Below are 21,375 nucleotides of genomic sequence, written 5' to 3' on the forward strand. Positions count from 1 at the left end.
CCTGCTCAGCGGGAAGCCTGCTTCTCCCTCTTCCACTCCCCCTGCTTGTGTTTCGTCTCTCACTGTCTCTCTCTGTCAAATAAATAAATAAAACCTTAAAAAAAAAAAAGATTCCCATACTCACCTTAGTCAGCCAAGGCTCAGCTGGTCCCTCAATCTTCTGTGAGCAAAATATCTGCCTTATTCACTGACTTTACCAAGCATCTCACTTTAATGAGGCACAAGCCATGTTTTTTTGTATCCATAGCAGATTGTCAACTTTGATCAAGGTCTAGGCCTGCTCAACACACTTTTTGAAATGCAGATCTAATCATATCACTTATCTGCTCAATGTCCTATCATGGTTTCTCATTGTTCTTAGAAGTACTACATCTTTAGCGAGATTCTGCATGGCCTGCGGCCAGTTTTCAACCTTAACTGACATAGCCTACCCCTTAGTCCAAGCATTCCAACTGGGTTTGCTCAGCTCCTTTAACACACCAAATTTCTCTTTTCCTCTGGCTTTTACCCAGATTCTCTTCTCTGCTTGAAACTCAGCCTCACCCTCCACTCAATGACCACATTGGATTAATACCTATTGACTCTTCGGATTCACATTAAATTCATTCAACAAATATTTTCTGAGAAAATCCAGTGTCAGGGACTATTTTAGGCCTTGGAGAGCCAGATAATAATAAATCAAACAATCCAAATATAAATAGGAAATAATCAGGTATGATCAATGTAATACAAAGAATTTTAAAAAGTACATGACTTGTGACATGGTGGCTCTTGTTAGATTGGTTGAACATGGATGGTCGCTCTGAGAAAAGACGTTCAAACCAAGATCAGAAGAGCAGGAACTAGTCCCGTACAGCTCTGGGACAGGCAGAGGGAACAGCAAATATAAAATATCTAAAATGAGGATGAGTTTGGTGTGTATAAAGAACAAAAGATGGCTGGAACTGAGCGGAAGAGCATTTTGAGATGAACTAAGATACAGGTACAAGAGGAGCATACACGAAGAGATATAGATACATAATACAGATTTATGCAAGGTTTTGTTAGACAGGTCAGGGAAGGAGTCTGAATTTTTTTCTAAGTGAATCGTGGAAAGCCACTGGAGGGTGGTGAGCAGAAAAGTGAGCTGGTATAATTTATATTGCAAAAAGATAATCTGATTTTGCTGTATGAAGAATGGATTATAGGTATGGAGCAAAAATGAAAGAGGAAGATAACAGAAGAGGTTCAAGGAGACTCAGCTAAATGGTAAAGGGGGAAATGGAAAGAAGGAGGCAGGTCCAGGATATATGTTGGAACAATTCAGTAAGAGAAGCTGAACTGGTTGTTGAGCGTAGGGGAGAGAGAAATCAGGGAAAATCTACAGAGTTTTTACCTGATCATCCGGACAGATGGCAGGGCTGTGCTGTCAGTACAGTGTTGTGCTGAGAAGAAGACCGCCTGGTTAGAAGCCTGGCTCCACCATTTCATGCCATTTGACCTGTATGACTGCAAATTAGATACTTAACCTCTCTACTCATGTGTTTCTGCACTTACAAAACTGGGAAAATAACAACCCTACCTCATAGGGTTATTGCAGAAATTTAATAATGTAATTAATATAAACTGCTTAAAACAGCTTTTGGAATATAACAAACCCTCAATGAGTGTGGCTACTATTATTATTGCTATTGTTGCAGTTATTATAATAACCTAGATGTGAAAGATAATGAAATACACACTTGTGAAAATCAACATGTTTTAGCCATTAAAGTTGAAATAGTCATTAGATATCCCCATGGAGATGTTGATAGGCAGAAGTATACAAATCTGGGGGCACATGGGTGGCTCAGCAGGTTAAGTGTCTGCCTTTGGCTCAGGTCATGATCTCAGGGTCCTGGGATGGAGCCTCACATCAGGCTCCCTGCTCAGCGGGGGGTCTGCTTTTCCCTCTGTCTGCCTCCTCCAGCTCACCTGTGCACACACTCTCTCTCTCTCAAATAAATAATAAAATCTTTTTTTTAAAAAAGAAGTATATAAGTCTTAAGTTTTGAGGAATAGGCACTCCTGAAGATAAGTTTTGGAAGTCACTTACAAAGAGATGGTATTTAGAGATTTAGAGCCATGCATGAAGTCCCCTAGGCAGACACTGAAGAGAGGAAAAGGCAGGGAGCCAAAAATTCTGCTTAGTGGCATTTCAACATTTAGAGATCAGGGTAAGAGAGGAGGAGCCAGGAAAGGAGGCTGAGAAGGAGCTGACAGTGAGATAGGAAGTAATCCCGGGATGAAGCCAAGAAACAAGCATGCTAAGACGGGACTAGTTAACTGTCTCCTATGCTATGGAGAGATCAAGTAAGATAAGAACAGAGAAGTGGACAGTGGAATTAACAAACTGGAGGTCCTTGGGAATCTTGCCAAGGGCTTTCTCAGTAGAATATAAGAAATTGAAACTTGAATATCACTTCCTTTGAGAAACCTTTTCTGAGTGTCTAGAATAGATTAGCACTTGTCATTTCTCTAGTACTTATCATCCAGGTAATTGTAAAGAAAGTTGACTTTGCATTAAATCATTATCCATGTAAAAGATATCATTTGTATAATTATTAGTTTAATTTCTATCTTCCCTAATGGCTAGTAATCTACTGGATGGCAGGGATCATGCCTATCATGTTTTTCACATTATCCTTAATAACTAGTAGAATGCCTGATACATAATATTGCTCAGTTTATATTGAATGAATGAATAAATTAATGAATGACTTTACGTGACTGTACCAAAAACACATTTTTTAAAAAATGAACTTCTTTTAATTAACACCTACATTAATTGACATGCTTACTTTCAGGTTATTTCTAAGTTGTTGGCGTAACTAAATAATTGCTTTTATTGCAAACCACCTGAAATCATTTTGGAGGAAGCAGGTAGAATAAAAATAGTGAACAAATAGTCTACTTTGCCCTGGGACATTATCTGTTTTAAGTTTCTTTATTCCAAAGGATAAACAATATCTCAACTCCAGTAGCTCATTTTAGCACTCAATCTAAAATTGATTACCATCCTGCCGTTATTAAAACCCAGTTGATATAAGATATTTGAGAAAATAAATCTATGGACCAAGTTAACTGTCCATTGCTCTCAATTGGTTTTTAGCTCTATCCTATTATAAGTGAAATCACCAAATATCTTCCTTGAATGGCACTTGGTTAGGTCTTTTGAAATGACACTATAGAAACTGTGGGCATTTATTATTATGTCCTTGGCTTTTGCAGAGGGTTAATATAAGTAATCATATACTGAGAATATATCTGCATCTTCTAATGACATCAAAACTATCACATGGTCTCAATATTGTTCATTGCTCCAAATAAAAACAAGCCATATGATAAATTTTGCTAGAGTATACTGAGAAAGAGCTGTGTATTTTTTTACTGATTAATATGTAACAATTATGAAATTCAATTCATTATCCTTTTTACCTTTCTCCTAGGAAATTGAAATATATATATTTACATTCAATTCCAATACATGCTCATGGCCTAAGTTTCTGTAACTTTTCTCTATAGTATATGTATTCCTTTATGCAATTTATTTATATGTGTGCTTTTGTTACAAATTATCTACACGTTTTTGAAGTAGAAATAAAGAGAAACTGAAAGAAAGTGCTTCTCTCTTCCCTTCGGTTAATCCCAGAGATAAACTATTTTTCATGATCTTGCTCAAATAAAACCAATTCCATGAAGACATTTTTGACACTTCAAGGACAGCCTGACTCCATCTTCTACCTCCCAAGAAAATATTTGGATCATCACATAAAATTTAATATCTTATTATATACTATTCCCAACTATATGGTCACATTTAAAGATTTTTATTTGTCTGTTTTAGGATTTAGAGCCAAGCAGAAATTAAAACAAGGCAAAAAAAAAAAGACATGGTAAATACCAAGAGTGATGACTAAACATTGTGCCACTTCAGAAATTAATATGTTTTCATTTTAAATTATAAGCATTACCTAGACTTTACCAAATCTCCTTGCTGCTGAACTGCTCAGATTCAAATATGAAAAAAAAAATCTTGTTTTAAATGATTTAGCCCACATGGCATTATAAAGTAAGCTAAGTGTAATTCTTCAAATACAAGTAGATGCACTTCAATTTTTTTTTTTCCCCAGAGAGGGGTGGTATAGCCATTAGATTACTAAATATAACATTAGACTCCTAAAATTTGCCAAATCACATGGGCTAGAATTATGAACACATAATTGCCTCTAAAATATCCATATCAAGATAAAAGTAACATTAAATTTCCATCTGATAAAAGTCGTGTTTGCCTAAATTAGTTCCTAACAGCGGTATAAAACTTTTTCATTTTCTCTAAAAATAACTATTAAATTTATTCTAAATTTAAAGAGGCAGTTGAGATATATTTTTAACACAAAATTAGTTCATGTATTTTTTTCATTTTTGAGATTTGAAAACATATCGTTTGGATAGTTTCTTTTTTCAAAAGTGTTAATTGCACAATATCCCATCCTAATAGTGAACAATTTATTTCTTATTTCCTTCCAGTTCTTGTCCATAAGCACATATATTTATCCCACTTACAACCATAATACTCAACATTATTTCCCTCCTTTAAGGACATCTAATCAAAACATTTCTCCTTAAATTTCCATTATGATAGTTTTATTAACTATGTACTATAATATTAAAAATAATTCTGTTAACAAATATTTTTTAATGTATTTTAAAGAACTACACAACAATGTGCCAAATAACAGAGGATGAAGAGTTAAAACGCTGAGGAAAAAGAATGTATACAACCAGAAGTGAAAGAAAGTCTAAATGTTCGCTGGATGGGTGAGACTGAATGAGATGCGGTTACAGAGACCTCTCAAACAAAACAGGGGAAATGAGATTAGCAGGCAGAGCCCTGTACCCCCTTCCCTTTTTTCAACCTTATTAGCAGCTTTCCTTATGATCACTAATAGCATTTCCAATACTATAATAGTGATAGTCTATGTTACCATGCCAAAGGAAACCACAAAATGTCTCAATTGACAAACTAACTTCCACCTGTTCCTAGGTCCATCAGAGCAATGTTATAATAGGAGATAGCTCTATGTCACTTCTACTTTGCAGTGAACAAAATCTTTTTTTCAACGTGAAATGCTTTAAACTAGAATCTTGCCTCTAGATAGCTGTATGAATTTTATTACTAAAACATTATCACATTTTTACTTATTGCTAAAACAAACAAATAAAACCTGTAATATTTCTCCTCTGGGATGGCAAATTCAAATCAACACTAATTACATTACCTGTTTCAGACATCTTGATTTTTTTTCTGCCAATCGTCAGAGAGCAATAGTCTTGTAATTAGCCAATTGTACATGGAACCCCCAAATTCATATCCTTTACACCAAAGCATCCAAATCAAAACACAGCTCAGGATTTCCTCCAATGTGGAATCAAATCTTATTTTCTACCAATTTCCAACACTCTCCCAAATGAAAACTAAACAGCAATACTTTTGGATCCCATACCCAAGAAAACTTGGCTTACCTTGTTACCATTAGACAAATTATTAACAGCAACGAAAACCCTATAGTCTTTATTGTTGTAGATCTTTATTGTTGTCAGATGAGCTGTTGTTCTAGTTGTGGTATACTACACATGCAAAGTGTGCTGAAACAAATGTTTCAATAATTTATTTCTCATGAATTAATTCATTTAAGTATATTTTCACAAGGCGCAATACACATTTCAGGAACAAAGTGACCAGGATACATACACCTGTTCCAGAACCAGTGTTCCAAGATGCACCTAAAAATGTTTACTAACAGAGTTTTGTACTTTATCATATTGAGAGGTCTAGAAAGGACACCTGGTTCTTAATGCTGATTATCAGTATATGATGTGTTTAAGAACAACAATGGAGCCAATTGAAAGTTAAATCCTAAACTGCAGTAGAGCAGAACGAATATTTAGCTATCATTGAGAAAATCATCCATCATCTACACCAACTCTGCTTGCCATTATACAGACCAAGCAATTGACTGATTTCTTCATTTTTTAGCTATTTAGTCTGCTGTCCTGCAATTCAGTCATTCAGAGCGTGGTATTTAGAGAAAGGGTATGAACATAAATATAGGATTCAAATTGGATCAAAGTCAGGTCCTTGTCAGTTATACATAAAAAAATGGACAAAGCTTTATTACTATAACAATTCATTTTATGGAATCTTACTTTATGTGAGTACAACTAAGAATGAGGCAACATAAGGTATGACTAAAAGATTTTTTTTAATAAAATAAATACATATGATTAAGTGGATGGTCAAGTCCTTGAAAATATTGCTGTATAGAATGTGGCATTTAATTTTAAATTTTCAGTTGGCAAACTGGTCATTGCTTCAGGATTTTTAACTTGAGAAAGTCAGAAAAATATGAGAATAATAATAAAAACAACTGAACTATAAATAATACTATAAAGTTAAATGTATTAAAATATTGAAAATTCTATTAAAGTCTTGCGTAAAACCAAATGACAACATTTATATTTAAAATTAAGATGATTACGAACACCTCTTTATACATCTTTCCAATACACAGTTTTCATTGGTGGGAAAACATTCATTCCTGCCCACTGAAATTATAAGAACATCTGAAGCAATCAGTGCCTGATTAGATACTATGTGGAACTAATGTGTACTTGAAAAATGTTACAGAAATATTTTACACCTATATTTGCCATGGTATATCTATTGTCCACCATACTCCAAAATCAAAATAACAAAGTAGAAAAATATCAAGATTTCACTTTGCATTGCTAAAATATCTCCTTCCCCAAGACATACAAACTTGATTGACAAAAACTATTCTTTTTTTTTGTATTTTGAGATTGACATGAACATAGGCTTATAATTACATAGAAGTAACTAACACTGAAGAGGAAAAAAAAACTGATTCTCAATGACCAAAATATATGATATGAACAATTATTATAAAGGAAAACATAACTTAAATTCCTTTTTCAAAATCTTTTAGATAATGAAAGTGTGAGGTGCCTTTTTGTTGCAAGTAACAGCATAAATTATATGCCTCTAAAAAGCGTATAGTATGTGATAAGATTTTGAGAATAATTAAGATTAAAAAGATGAAATCTTTTGTGATAAATTGTACTCTTTTAGCAAATACTCTTAACTAAAATACCATAATAGAAGTGTCTTATTAAATGATAAAGTAATTTTACTCCCAAAATTGTGCCAATACTATAAAAATAAACTTTTACATGTAGAATATCAAGTTTCTCTTTTAATAATGGGTTATTACATAAAACAATACATGTATTTCAGAGTACTTGATAAGTTATTTTACAAATAATATTTCCCTATAATTTTCTTCAAAACCAAGGATCTCCAATTTGATTTTGTTTTACATGTGTATACATTATTGACTTGAACTCTTTATCACCTTATAAAATCAACACATTTTCCAAATCAAATAATTCAACGTAAATATACTTAGACAAATATTTCTAATTATTATCTGACAAATTTTTTAAAAACCCAAATCTGTACCACAATGACAGACAATGCTTCCCCAAACCCAGTCCACACGCATATTCTCAGAGACTTATAAACTTGTTTCTAAACTCATGTCAAATTTCAGGCAATTTTATGGCATTGTAAAAAAAGGTGGAAGGAAAAATTTGTCCAGGGACTAATTCTTCTTGAAAGGCCCTGACATTGTTGCCTTTCACAGTGCTATAAAGTGAAACCAGGAAAAACATCACTCAACAATGTGAATAATTTCACTACCTTTTACCTTCAAATTTTAAAATTAACCCTAGCTGTCTTCCATCAAGTAATTTATGAACACACTTATAGAATTTATTGAAAATATCAAAAATTTTGGTTCAAAGAAAGTCAACAAGCATAGAACAATGAATGAAACAAAGCAAAGCAAAACAAAACAAATCAAAACAAAACTATCACATACTTCATGGATTAATGGTGAAAAGAAAAGAAGAGACTTCTTACCAAGTACCCCAAGTCGATAGTTGACTGTGATGACGATCACGTTGCCATAACTTGCCAAGACACTCCCATCATATAAATTTCCAGTACCTTCCATATATGAGCCACCATGGATATACACCATCACTGGTTTGGGACCCCCACTGTCCCGGATATCTGAAAAACAAACGGTTGGCAATTGTCCTTATCCTCAAAAAACACACACAATGAAGCAGAGAATATATTTTTCCATTTTAGGGACAAAAGAGCATGATTTTAATATAGTTCTTTAAACTGCTGTTTTGTTAAAGTGTTTCTTCAGCAACTCGTTTTACGAGCTATTGTTAAAAGAGCAATAGATACTCACTGTTTTCTAGCTAAAATTTTGTTTAAAATTATAAACTGAATTACAAAACTTGGACAAATTCAAAATGGGTGTGAATTTTAGTGCTTTTTGATTGATTTCTAAAGTGACCGTAGAATAAAAAGAAAGAATGATAATGGGTCTTAGAACTATTTTTTTTTAAATGTCATAGACCTCATATGGAATTTATGAGCCATATGCTAAGGACAATGTTATCACTGCTATTGTGAGTAAAACACTGTTTCTCCATTTCTTATTTACTATAAAGATTTTATTGAATGCATCATGATTATATTGAATAATTTATGCTCTAATTTGCGAACATAATGACAACACTGTGTTTTAGGTTGCAAGAAGTTTCATTTCACTACTCAAGTACCAACTGGCAGATGAATGTTTAGGCAGTAAAGTCTATATTTTTGTTGTTGTACGAAGGGTACTGTCACTTAAATGATATTTTTTCGTTAAGTCTGGGTTATCTGCTCACTCCACTAACCCTACCCTCTGGAAGAAGAAAAACTAAATTATATTTTTCACCTCTTTGTGTAACTATTGTACTCTTCTTAGTCCCATTTTGGCTCTATGATTTTGTCATGTAGACATAAAATAGAATACAGCTAAGTCTAGGTGTAAAGTACCCATTTTTAGAATGATGTTAAAGTGATTTTTACAGCTCTGACTTTTAATCAACTGTGTTTGCTTTACTAAGACACTTTCCCCAAATTTTGTAGTTTTCAATAAGGATCTAGAAATAATATATAAGGGAACCATAACATAATTTTAACTGGCATTAAAATTCTCTAATTTCTAAAGAAATAGGTGCTTAACTTTATATTGGCAAACATGGTTTTAACTATTGAATATTGAAATATTATATATGTATGTAAATGATTATGAATAGATACACATACATACATCAAACATTACTATTCTATAATAGCCCATTATGTCTTCTACCCACAATTGAAACTAAATTAGATCAAGTGTATTTTCTTCTTGTTAATGCCAACATTAAAAAACATCATTTAAAAGTATAGTTTTGTTCCTTTGCTTTTGACATTTTTTATCAAACTTAAATCTCCTACAATCTTTGCAATTGAGGTTTCAGCTTTCAGAATAGACCAATATAGTACAAATTCGTTGAAAAATCTGGTGATTATTTAGATGCTGCTTTATGTTTCTTGTGAAAAGGGTGACTAATATAAATGCCTCAATTTTTCTACTGTAATAATAATTTCCTTAAATTAAAAATCCTTTTAGGATCAGGAATTGCAGCTCAACTTGTTTGTCCAGATTTTCAAGTTAGGGAAACAGCTCATTGAAGAATTTAGAGACTTTTTAAAAAGACTATTTTAAGTTTGACTTAATACCAGTATATAAATTTACCATAATCCCCTCCCCCATCTCCAAGGGTATACTTGAGTGTCTTATTTTTAAGTGGTGAGAGGAGGATACTTTGACATCAAAACTATCCATTAGACACAACTACATTTAGAAGGAAAACCTAAATTTATTTTCTCCTTAAATCCTTAGGAGGGAAAATGGTATTCACTCATTTGTAAAGATCTGGGGGCTTGCAGAGATGTTAGGCTTACACAGAGAAAACAATCCTTTTGAAATTTTTAACTCTCTTCCATTTTTAAATGCCTGTTTGCTACATACAGTTTTAGCTTATTTTTCTAGTATGGCTGGCACTGAAAAAGCAATAATAAATTATTAAACTGAAATCATTAACGGACTGTTCACAGCAGACACTGTACTCTGCTAATTGTATGCTTGTAGGTAGCACAGAGGGAGGCTGTTTCAGAATTCTTCGTTAATTAAAATCACATAGAATTACAAAGCACCAACTGTGAACAGTAATGAAATCTTGGTAGAACCATTCTGTTCACCTGGAAAACAATACAGGCACACATTGAGAAGACTTGCCACATTTTATACCTAATAACAGAATGAAGTGGACATTGTCAGGAAACACTGAAAATATGACAATACATCCTAGGAGCTACTTTGAGTGGTATCTTTTTATTTTTCTTTGAAAATTAGACTTGAAAGAATTACTGATAGTTTGGGCTGATTCTAATTTCTAATTTGTCTTTTCAAATTTCTCAAAGATTTCAGCCTTGTCTAAGAACTTAATATACCAAGCAGTTCTTTTCTAGAAAGTTATATGTAATTCTAATCCTGTGTTCTGAACAATATTTCTTTTTGCATGAAGTAATCCGGAAGCTAATAGTATATGGGGTACTTACTATCAAAATAAGTAAAATTCTTACATATAACAACCCTTAAAATTGCTAATAAAGTTTGGAAAGATGCCATATTTCTATTACAGGACAACTGGAGTTCTATGATAGTGTTTTATCACAGATGTCTATTCTAGACTTTATTTTCTTCATAGTATACAGGTCTTTTTGATGTAAATATAAATAGTAAATAGTTAAATATAATATAATAATAAATATAGTTTAAATTATACCTATCTTTACTTTGATTTTTTTTAAAAAAACAAAATCTTTATAAACTAATATATCAGATAGTCTACTACTGAATACCATCTGTTAATGCCATCATTTTAATAAAATTTTAAGGAACCATTATGTCTTTGGTGCAAATGTATTAGATGTACTTTAGTAATTTGTGATGAATTTATTAGAGCCAAGTCATCCCTCTAAATCTTGTCTCATATTTTTCTCTATAAAGAAGGGGGATTTCACCTAACATTTCTGACTTTGCCTAAGCAGCTGCTACTGACTTTACTAAAATCAAAACCACTCTCAGAGACTAAAACACTAGTTCAGCTACAGTAAAAATATAAATGTTCATAAAACATGTTTATATTTTCTGTTATGTGCATTTTTTTAGGCTTTGCCATGCATCTAAGTCTCTCAAGAGTGGATGGTAAGGGGGAAGTACTATACTGATGATTATTTTCCTTCTAAATTTTTTAGGGTAGGAAAGTATTTAAGTTTTTCAAGTTAAAAAAGTAATAAACTTGGAATCTTAGTAGATATCTCTATTTAAAATTTTTTTTTTGCTAAAATAGATAGCAATCTTATCATTTTATTTTCAATAGTTCATGTAAAAGGTTAATAAATTGTATTTTTTTATTATGTTATGTTAATCACCATACATTACATCACTAGTTTTTGATGTAGTGTTCCATGATTCATTGTTTGCGTATAACACCCAGTCCTCCATTCAGTATGTGCTCTCTTTAATACCCATCACCAGGCTAACCCATCCCCCCCCCCTCCCCTCCAGAACCCTCAGTTTGTTTCTCAGAGTCCATAGTCTCTCATGGTTCGTCTCTATTTTAAATTTTAGTAACTATTTTATCTTTCCAATAAACCAAAATTTTAAGCCAATGTAGCAAGTGTCAATAGATCTAGAGCAATTAATGGGGATTTATTTGTGGCTGACAACCAGGGTTTGGAAATCACAATTCCCTTTAATCGTCCTAATGAATAATTATTAGTCACATAACTCCTTAAATATGCTTACTGGTTTCCTTCTCTTAAAAAAACTCATTAAGTTCTTAATTGCCCATAATTTAGAGGTGTTGGCATTTAAGTTTTTAAATTGTAGGGTATTTGCCTCAATTTTTCTCTGATAAATATTTCAAGATATTTCAAGATATTTTTGTGTCCTCCTTTACTAATTCTACCAACCTCAGATACCAACCTCATTCCAAACAAGCAAAAGAATCTAGAAGTGTTGGCTAAATACAATTTTTAGTTAAATAAATAAATAAATAAAATAAAAATCTATAAGAACAGTTTTAAAAGGCTCTATTTAGAATATAAAATTGCATCTGAATATTGAAGTATTAATATTAAGATATTCTTAGCACAATTAAAAGCATTTAAATATCTCTTAAATCCCCAAAATAAATTGGTAGAAATCTAGGGTGTTGCTTTGACCCATTTTTATCACTTCAGATTAGTCTTTTTGCAACTATGGAAATAGCCTCAGAAATATGTAGTTTTTTTTGTTATTATAAAACACAACTGAAAAGTGATACAATTGTGTCTGGCCTAAAGCTGGCAAAAGAATAACTAACAGTAAAGACACAAAGTAGAATTAGAAGTAATGAATAGTGCTCCACTAAGAAGCCTTGGGTTAGTTTAAGTGAATGAGGGGCACACCCCAGTCAATGGGTCTGGTAGCCTCTGAATGCAGTAGCTGAGATAGGGACCTGGAAATCAAGTAAAGGATTTGGGTTATCAGTGAATAATGGAGATTAAGTAACTTGACTTTTGACTAAAGTAAAAGGAGTAATTTATCAAGTAGTTTATATTTGTTTTATGTCTAGTGATGTTGATTCATAATTTACAATAAATTAAATATGAAAATTGGCCTTGGTTTTTATTCACATTCATGTCTACAAAATAATTGTAAAAGGAATTGCATAGAAGATGTTCAGACTTTTCTACAAAGGTTTTTTTATCCTGAGGAATATTTGAATTTATCTTTCTTGTCTGCTGTCTAAACAATCATCCAAAATGACAGCACAGAGGAATGGACTCAACTTGAATTGATTGCTCTTAAATTCTACACTCTGAGCATTTAAAAATATTTATTGATTTGATAAGTCTTGTGACTGACTGGCTTAGTACTTAACCTGAATACTACCTGCCAATTTAAACAAGGGTTTAGAACATTTTTAATGGCTATTTAAAAAGTGTTAAATGTGTTTTGAAAGAGGTCTGTAAAATAGATTCACATTTACAGGGCTTAGCTCATTATGGTGGCTCAGAGGTATTTTTGTAAACATGTAAATGTCTTACTGGATGCTATTTATCAAAGGAAAAGAAGTATATTAAATCAGCAAAGTATTTTTTAAATAGGAAAATTATGTATACTAACCTTGTGAGTACTTTCAGAAAATTTAGAGTTTACAAAGCTACACACTAAGAAGTCCTTTATACTTAAGTATTATTTAGATAACAAATATCTAGGAGTTAAGGATTTTCAGAGGGTTCAGCAAATCCCAAAGCCCCTAGTGGAAGCAGTCTTCTTACAGCTGTGAGAACAAAGTCAATAAATGTCTTGAATGTTTGAAAACTTCTGATTTCCAACAATGTTTTTTAAAAACACCATTTGCATTTTGATATTATAAGTTTATTTTTAGCTATTTAGCATTCAAAATGATAACTGTTGGACAGCTATAATGATTTATTTCAAATACAAATGACTGCTTTGTGTTTAATTTTTAATTCACTGTTGGGGTTCATGGTAAACATATTTTTTATCAGAGATCATAAATTTCACTTAATCAAAATAATTCTTAAGTGTTATAAAATATTAAAACACAATATAATTTTTAAGCTTTCAATACTTCACCTCTATAATTTAATTTTCTACTGTGAAGTAATTTATTAAATAAAAATCTCAATGAAAATAATTCAAGTTGTTTAGTAAGGATATATTCATTCACAGTTGTAACTCATGCAACTAGCATTTCTGCTGACCTGCTTGTAGGTTATTTTATTTTGGAAAACCATTCATACTGTATTATTAATATCTTTATGAGATTTAATTTCTAGGGCTCTGGGAGTTACTTTTAAACCTGGGATAACATTAGTCACTTCTTGAAGACTCATAACAAGGGTAGTATTAAAAAAAAAAAAAAGTCCTAATTGGAACCAAGGTGAACTGAAAATATCAACGGGCCCCTCTGGATACTCCACCTTACACCAGGTAAAAGTACACAATGGAATGAGAAATGTCAAATCAGTCTAGCAAGTACTTACATGGCCAGAGTGTATCAGAATTGTATTTCATAAGAAAGTTAGAAAGAGAAAACAATTTTGGTATTAGTGAAGTAGGAAATATTTTATTGCTTATAGTTTGTAATACTTTGAAAATCAGAACACTTCCATTCGCCAGGCTAGAAATTATGTGCCTTTGAAATGAAAGGATACCCATCAAATCTGCCTGGACTATTGAAGTGATTGCACAGTTTACTACAGTTATCCAAATAGGCGGAATGCCTTTCTTATCTATACCATTGAATTTATTTATGCAGTATTTAGGCAAATCAATAAAAAACAGTATTTTTGTCATATAAATTATATTGCTCAAGAAACACTTTATATCAGCTTTTAGCTGTCCTTCATTTTATTGGGTATGGGGTTCTTTTTAAACAAATATCAAAGGTAAAAATAAAACACATTTTGATATTGGGTAAAATACATAGATTAGAAAACATGCAAAATGGGTACAGAGAGACTACAGGGGGAGAGATTGTTAGTTCGAAGAATGTGGACAAATTTCAGTCAAAACATGGGATGAAACATATCAAAAGTCATTTCAAGAAAACAAAAAAAATGCCCCTCTTTCTAAAACATTTTAATGGTTGGCATCAAAATGTAAAACTTAACATTCATTTTTTTTTAAAAATTAAAAATGTATATTTATGTGTAACAACAAGCAAGAAGACAAAACACATCAAAAACGGGAATTTAAAAACAAGTCTTCAAAAAAAGACAAGAAGTAAAAAAATAGAAAGGGGTGGAAAAAGTGATTGAGGTCCTTGTCATGCAAATAGATTTGGTGGAAAAAAAATACCTTCATCTTCAGCACCGTCATTATCACCTAAATCATCTGTCTGTTTCTTTGTAAGGGGACCTAGGATTGAGAACGGAGAAATGGAGGGAAAAAAAAAAAAAGACAATTCAAGAATAAACAAGACTGAGGGGAAAAAAATAAATGTAAATACTAAAATTCTTAAGAGTATTTCCAAAAAGAGCGGGGAAGTGGTTAAGTCAAAGTTGATTATCTATTTTGTTTAAGAAAAAAAGAATCCCTCTCCCCAAAATATCTTATAGAGGATTTGGTTTGTGAATATATCCAACATAAAAAATACATTATGGTTTGAAACTCAAGTCATAAGCAAAGGAAATGATTTTTTTTTTTTAAATATCCACTGCATACAAAAAAGTAAACAGTTTTAGCTGAAAGAACTTAATTTATTCAGGTCTTTTCTAATGTGAATTGGTGACAACAATAAAGAAAGTAGGCCAAACTCATCTTTAATTTGGGACAATAAAATAACATTGGGGAAAACAGAGATATGAACATTTTCAGGGTGTTTTTTTTTTCTCCTAATTTTTTGTAAGAGCATTAACACTTGGATTTTATACATTTTTATATCATACATTTTCCAAAACTGTGACTTTTTAAAATTACTTGTCATTAAACAAATATTTCCCCATGTGTTTTAATTAAATATTAGCTGCGGATTTAAGACATTTGCAACCTGCACAAAAGTATGAACAGATAATCTCATCACTATGTAGAGCAAAGGTACCATCAATCGAAGTCAGTGTTTGGTTATTAAGTTAGTTACAGAGTCAGGGCTTACATTTCATAAGCAATTTAGTAATATAACAGAATTATGCCCTCTTGCAATTTCATGTCCAGTATAGTTATTTATAAGGGAATCATGTTTTAGGATAATAATTGTATTAAAACACTGTGAATGTTTAATAAATGTTTTATTATACTTAACAATACTAATTTGCTAGAATAAAGAAGCACACCAAAGGGGAAGTCAAAGGCCATTTGAAAGTAATTTTAAGTGTCACATAATTGACATATTCAGCACACAAAAAAGCAAGTGAAGCCCCACATTTCTTTTCCTTTCCACAACCATTTAATTTGTATGACATTTCATAATCCTCATGCAAAAAGCAATCATTACAAACACAGGACATTCAAGTTAAAAGACAGCCAAACACAGCAGTAAGCAAGAGAATTTTGTCATGCATAAAATAACAGTCATAGAAAAAGGAAGGGAAAAAAAAGACTGAAAGTCATGTATTGATTTCAATAATATAAATAGAAAAGAAGCAGGCATTAACTGCAAGCACACTTCATAGGGAAGGATTGTTAAACATTTCAAGAAAGACTTCTGAGTCTTTTCAGTGATTACTGTGCATTATGTTCGTAATTCAAACTATACCTATTATCAGAACCCTCAAAGAATGAAAAACACCATCCCAGAAAATGGAAGGGAAAAAAAAGAGATACAATCCAGTTATGTTTCATCAGCTCAGAGAAACAGCCTTGAAAAATAGTAGTAACTGGCACGAAACAAAAGATTGGAAATGGAGAAATTAATGATGAAACTGAAGGGATCCCTTGACTACTCAGTTGTAAAGTCAGGGTTTCAAGGTCATTCCAAATATAGACAGAGGAGCTGTACACAGTAAATTTAGTGATATACTTTTATAGTCAGTCTTGTAAGCAATCATTCCTTTAAGAGAAAACCTAGATGAAAACAAGTATATGTTAATTGACACTCAGTTACAAGTTCACAGAATTCTACATTTCTTTAATATGACCCTGCTAGTGCAAAAAATACCCTCAATGTTTTTGCATGTCCATGCAACAATGTTGCTACATTTCTGAAAAATAGAGATAGTTTATATTTAAATTCAAAAATTGCTGTATCAAAAACTATATTTGAAATATTTCCAGTTTTAAAACATCATGCAAAATATTACGCTTGGAAAATTATGTTTTCAAGCTTTGTATTTTTCTTTAACTACCTTAAGCAGTAAATGAACAGACTTCAACCGATATGATTTCTTGCATTTCTATTTTCAAGGATGCTATATAGAAATTATAATTTGATTTACTAATAGGCAACACAGATTAAGTACAGTGGTTGTTATTTATTGCCACGCAAACCATTATCTACTTTCCAATTTTAAATTACTTAATTTGCTTAATTCTTGGCTCTATTAAGAAACCACTAGCATGAGTTCAAGAATTTTTTTTTTTGCTGAATCATCAGTTCACTAACATTTGGAGACACATGTAAAACACAAATTAAGTCACTCTCCTTACTTTGTTCAGCCCTCTTTTCAACAATTCAGATGAAGTGTTTTTCTTTCCTGTCTTAGGATACCAGAGGCAATTTACAGGACTTCTTCAGGAAATCATTCAAGTTCTACAGTCACCTAGCCAATAGTTTTACATACTTTGCACACACACAGAATTGCTGGTTCTTGGGGCTCCTGAATGGGGCTGTTGGTTAAGTGACCGACTCTGGATTTGGTCTCAGCCCCACCATGGGCTCTGCACTCAGCCTGGAGTCTGCTTAAAACTTTCTCTCCCTCTCCCGCCTGCCCCTCCCCCCTCAAATAAATAAATAGATCTTAAAAAAAAAATTGCTGGTTCTTGGGTCTGCATAAGATGTGATAGTAAGAGAATTTTTATGAAAACATGATCTGTCACTTGTTTGCATGTGGGACGTAGTTCTCAGTTGCTATTTGATTCTGGGTCTGCATAAGTAGGGAAGCCATGGAAATGATACTGCATATACCATGGGATGACTTTTCCATGGATAATATGGTTGAACAACCTTTTTTGCTGCAGTTTTATCACCTTCCCTACTCAGGAAGCTGTATGCCTCTTAACTGATGTGGGATCATGATTACATACATGTACTAGATGGAACATTTTTTACTGTAGTAAATCTGAACAGTTAAAAACAGATATAGATATTCAGCATCATAAATAGATGGGGACATCATTATCTTAGAAAAAGATTAAGTCAAATTCTCCCAACTAAAGAAGTTCATTTACTGAATAGTAAATAAAAACTATTATTGTATGATATTAAATTGTTCCCACAGTATGGGTTCCAGCAATATTTTCATAATTCCAGCATAACTGAGTTTTCTTAACATCGAGAATTGTTTATATGTCTGATTTTTTGAAGGTTCCCCAGGAAGAAGAGGGGTGATTGAACAGTTTTTGGCAAAAATGGTTATAAAAAGAAAACAAAAACCCAGGTTTCCTTTATCTCATATGCCTAAAGGCACAGGAAACAAATATCTGAGAGGATCCGGCATTGCAAATTGAAAAACTCAACATTGGTTTCTCTCAGGAAGCCTCAAATAGAGTAAACATATGCTTGTGGATTACAGAAACAGATCCCTACATGATCTCAAGATTCCTTATTCCCAGACTGGAAGGAAAATAGCCTATTGCCCTGAGCTTCCTTCTTTCTAGAATATCAGCAACTCTGGCTCATTTTTAGTTTATTCTAAACTGACATAATTTGATATAATAACTGATCTTAAAGTTTTTTTAATTGAAAGAAAATATAGTTAGAGGTGATTGTCATTAATTTTCTTATGAAAATCAGGCAACCACATTTTAGAGACCACGTATTTCCTGTAAATTGATCAACATTATTTCCCCAAAGGGTAAAATATTTATCCTTCAACAAAAATACACAGCAATCATTAACAACATTCCAACCATAGCTTATGCTTCTTTTAAACTACAAACAGTTCATTTTCAATACCAGCAATTTAAATGGGTATCTTAAACACCAAAATATAAAGCGAATGAGTCCTCTAAAACCTGGAGAAGTGATTTATTTTACCTTGAAACTATAGGATCTGTCCTCCTTGACGAATGCACACATAACTCTCATTAGAGTTAATAGGAAAGTGGACCTCATGTCATTTTGAAAGGGAGTGAGAGTAATTACTATATTTTATATCTCCTATAGGCAATAAATAGATTCAGTGGTGAAACAACAGGACTAGGAAGGTAAAGGGAACTCCTAACCATGAAGGTAAAGGGAACTCGTAACCATGAACTTTGAACTCATTTAAATCTCAAATAGTTTCTATGCCGTTAATATAAGCATAATTCAAAGTGTTGGCCTTTATAAAGGACTTATGCAGTCTTATATTTTAGGATCTGACCACAGTGCCTTTTATTTTTTAAAAAAGGAATAAAAATATCAGCATCTCTCTGTAGTTAACTGGAGAATAATTACGAGGCCCTGAAATAATCACTATCCACCCATATTAATGCTGCTTTTTATCATTCTCTTTGATGAAGGGCTAATATACTTCAGGTCTCAAATACATTAGAACTGATTATAAATTCCTTCATTACGGGTTCAATTCAGCAGAAATTATCAGTACTTTGTGTCACACATATCTGCAAAAGGCAAGCAGGTTGAGGGTATTATTAGCTCCTGACTTAGAAAGCTGGCCATGAGAAATGTGTCCTTCTTAAGAGAGCAAGTCTTTGAAAATTTTAGGATTATATAGAGCTCCAGGCTCCTGTAAGTTCCATTGTGATACATTCCTGGCTAATGACCTTGCTCTATTCTTTCCCCACCTGACGTTAGAGGTAAACTGACTCCATGGAATTCCTAAGGCTATTGCCACACTTTCTGTGGAAATATAAGGATGTTGCCACTTGTTCTGGGGCAATTGGAAGTTGTTTAAATCTTTTCAGGAATGTTTTTAGTCTTTATAAAACTAGAACCAAGGATGTAAAAATCTAATTATGTCTGTTCTATATGGAAGACAATGCTGGAATTCAGTACATTACAAATAAAAATAGCAGTATGTTACTGTATTTGTTTTTTTCCAAACTGATAAACAGTAACATACAATGACTTAAAGAAACCAGATATCACGACCGTTGGTGTCATTGCAAAGGTAGTAAATTTTACCTATTGAAATTTAGTGAATTTTATATAACTATGATACACAACTCTTGAGAATACAGAAATGAGTGAAAGCAATTGATTTGGAATAATGCTCATTAATTTGATATTACTCTATTAACTAAAGGTTATCACACTCTTAAACCATCGATTTTATTAATATGTAAAGAAATCATAGCTGAAAATAATTTTCTTAATAATTTTTCAATTAAAAGATAGCATTCTTGTGCAATGTCATAAATATGCATTATGAGAAAATAAAAATACAATGCAAACTGCTGTGATAAGATATTGGAAGCAAACTTTGGGAGAATTCATAGTTTTCAAAAACTCCATATCTGTGCAAATTTTGGTGACACTACTATGCCATGCATGATGTTTCAGTATCTGTTAGGAGGGCTGCCTGTTTAGGCTTGCGGTTCCAATGTACATATGCTATAGAAAGGACTAGGTTCCAAGGGTATGAAAGCAGCAGACATGCTCTGTGTTTATTTTTGTGTTAGCAGGAAACACCTATGTGAACAAAAAACACACTCCCTCAGTTCTTCAGAGGCAGAGCATAGCTTAAAACATGAATTTTGGAGAAAAGAAAATTTGATGTTAAGGTCAGGAAAAAAGGGAAGAGAAACCTTGGATCCCGTACATTGAGAAGAGCTCATTCATATTTATAAGAAAAACAAGTTGTTTTTTCATAAAATTACCTTTATTACAACACTTTGAAGTCAAAAGCAATCCTGTCTAGAACAAAAGTGGTAGGATCTGGGGAATTTTTTTTTTAAGTAGATAAAAAGTAAGTAAAATAGGCTAACTCTTAATCTGAGCATCACCAAATTTTCACAAGCTCATTATTTTTTTAACACTACATTTGTTTGATTTTTTAAAAAATGCACATGCAGTATTTTATATCATGAAGAATGTCAGAATAATGCTCCCTTCTCATCTGGAGCAATGCGACTCTATGTTGCATAAATCCTGCAGTACTCTGTGAAGACATACTCTCCGCTGACCTGGCTTTCCACACATTATCCAGAGGTGTACCTGGGTGTGATGAGGACACAAGTGCCACCAGATCCCAGAGCTCTCTCAGCAAGGCTTGAGATTAGGATGGCATCAATAGTCCAAACTTCTTGGTATGGCTGCCAGTATTTAGTCATCCAGCTTTTCCAAATATGTTATGCTAGGTCACCAGGATACATGGTGAGCAACACAGGCAAGACCCTAGCCTCATGAAAATTAATTTTGTCAGAGAAAGAGACATTAAGCAAATAATCACACACATAAACATATACTTACAGACTGTGTTAAGAAAAAAAAAGTCTTGGTGTTATGAGAGGTTATACAAGGCAACCTAGCTGAGTCTAAGGACATATTCGTTGAAAAAGTACAATGTAGCCTGGGGACTGAAGGACAGCTCAGTACTAAGCAAGCAAAGAGGCTGGGGATGGGAACGTAGGGTGGAAAGAAGATTCCAGCCAGAAAGGCCCTAAAATTAGACAGAGCCTGGAGGTCGGTGAGGCT

The 21,375-nt window shown here is 32.7% G+C and overlaps 1 protein-coding gene across 6 annotated transcripts in view; it reads right to left on the reverse strand.

The window, feature by feature from the left end:
- The window catches only part of NLGN1 (neuroligin 1), a 674,669-nt gene that overhangs the window by 442,285 nt on the left and 211,009 nt on the right, over positions 1-21,375 (reverse strand). For 3 of the 6 annotated variants that reach the window (XM_021702593.1, XM_021702594.1, XM_021702597.1), the window contains 2 exons: positions 14,937-14,996; positions 8,024-8,176 (listed from right to left, as the gene is read on the reverse strand). In XM_021702593.1, the coding sequence (XP_021558268.1) occupies positions 8,024-8,176; positions 14,937-14,996 (213 nt within the window). The remainder of the gene's footprint in view (positions 1-8,023; positions 8,177-14,936; positions 14,997-21,375) is intronic. The other 3 variants (XM_021702596.1, XM_021702595.1, XM_044914793.1) reach the window with 1 other exon arrangement.

Source organism: Neomonachus schauinslandi, chromosome 1 (genome assembly GCF_002201575.2).
Source record: "Neomonachus schauinslandi chromosome 1, ASM220157v2, whole genome shotgun sequence".
NCBI lineage: Eukaryota > Metazoa > Chordata > Mammalia > Carnivora > Phocidae > Neomonachus > Neomonachus schauinslandi.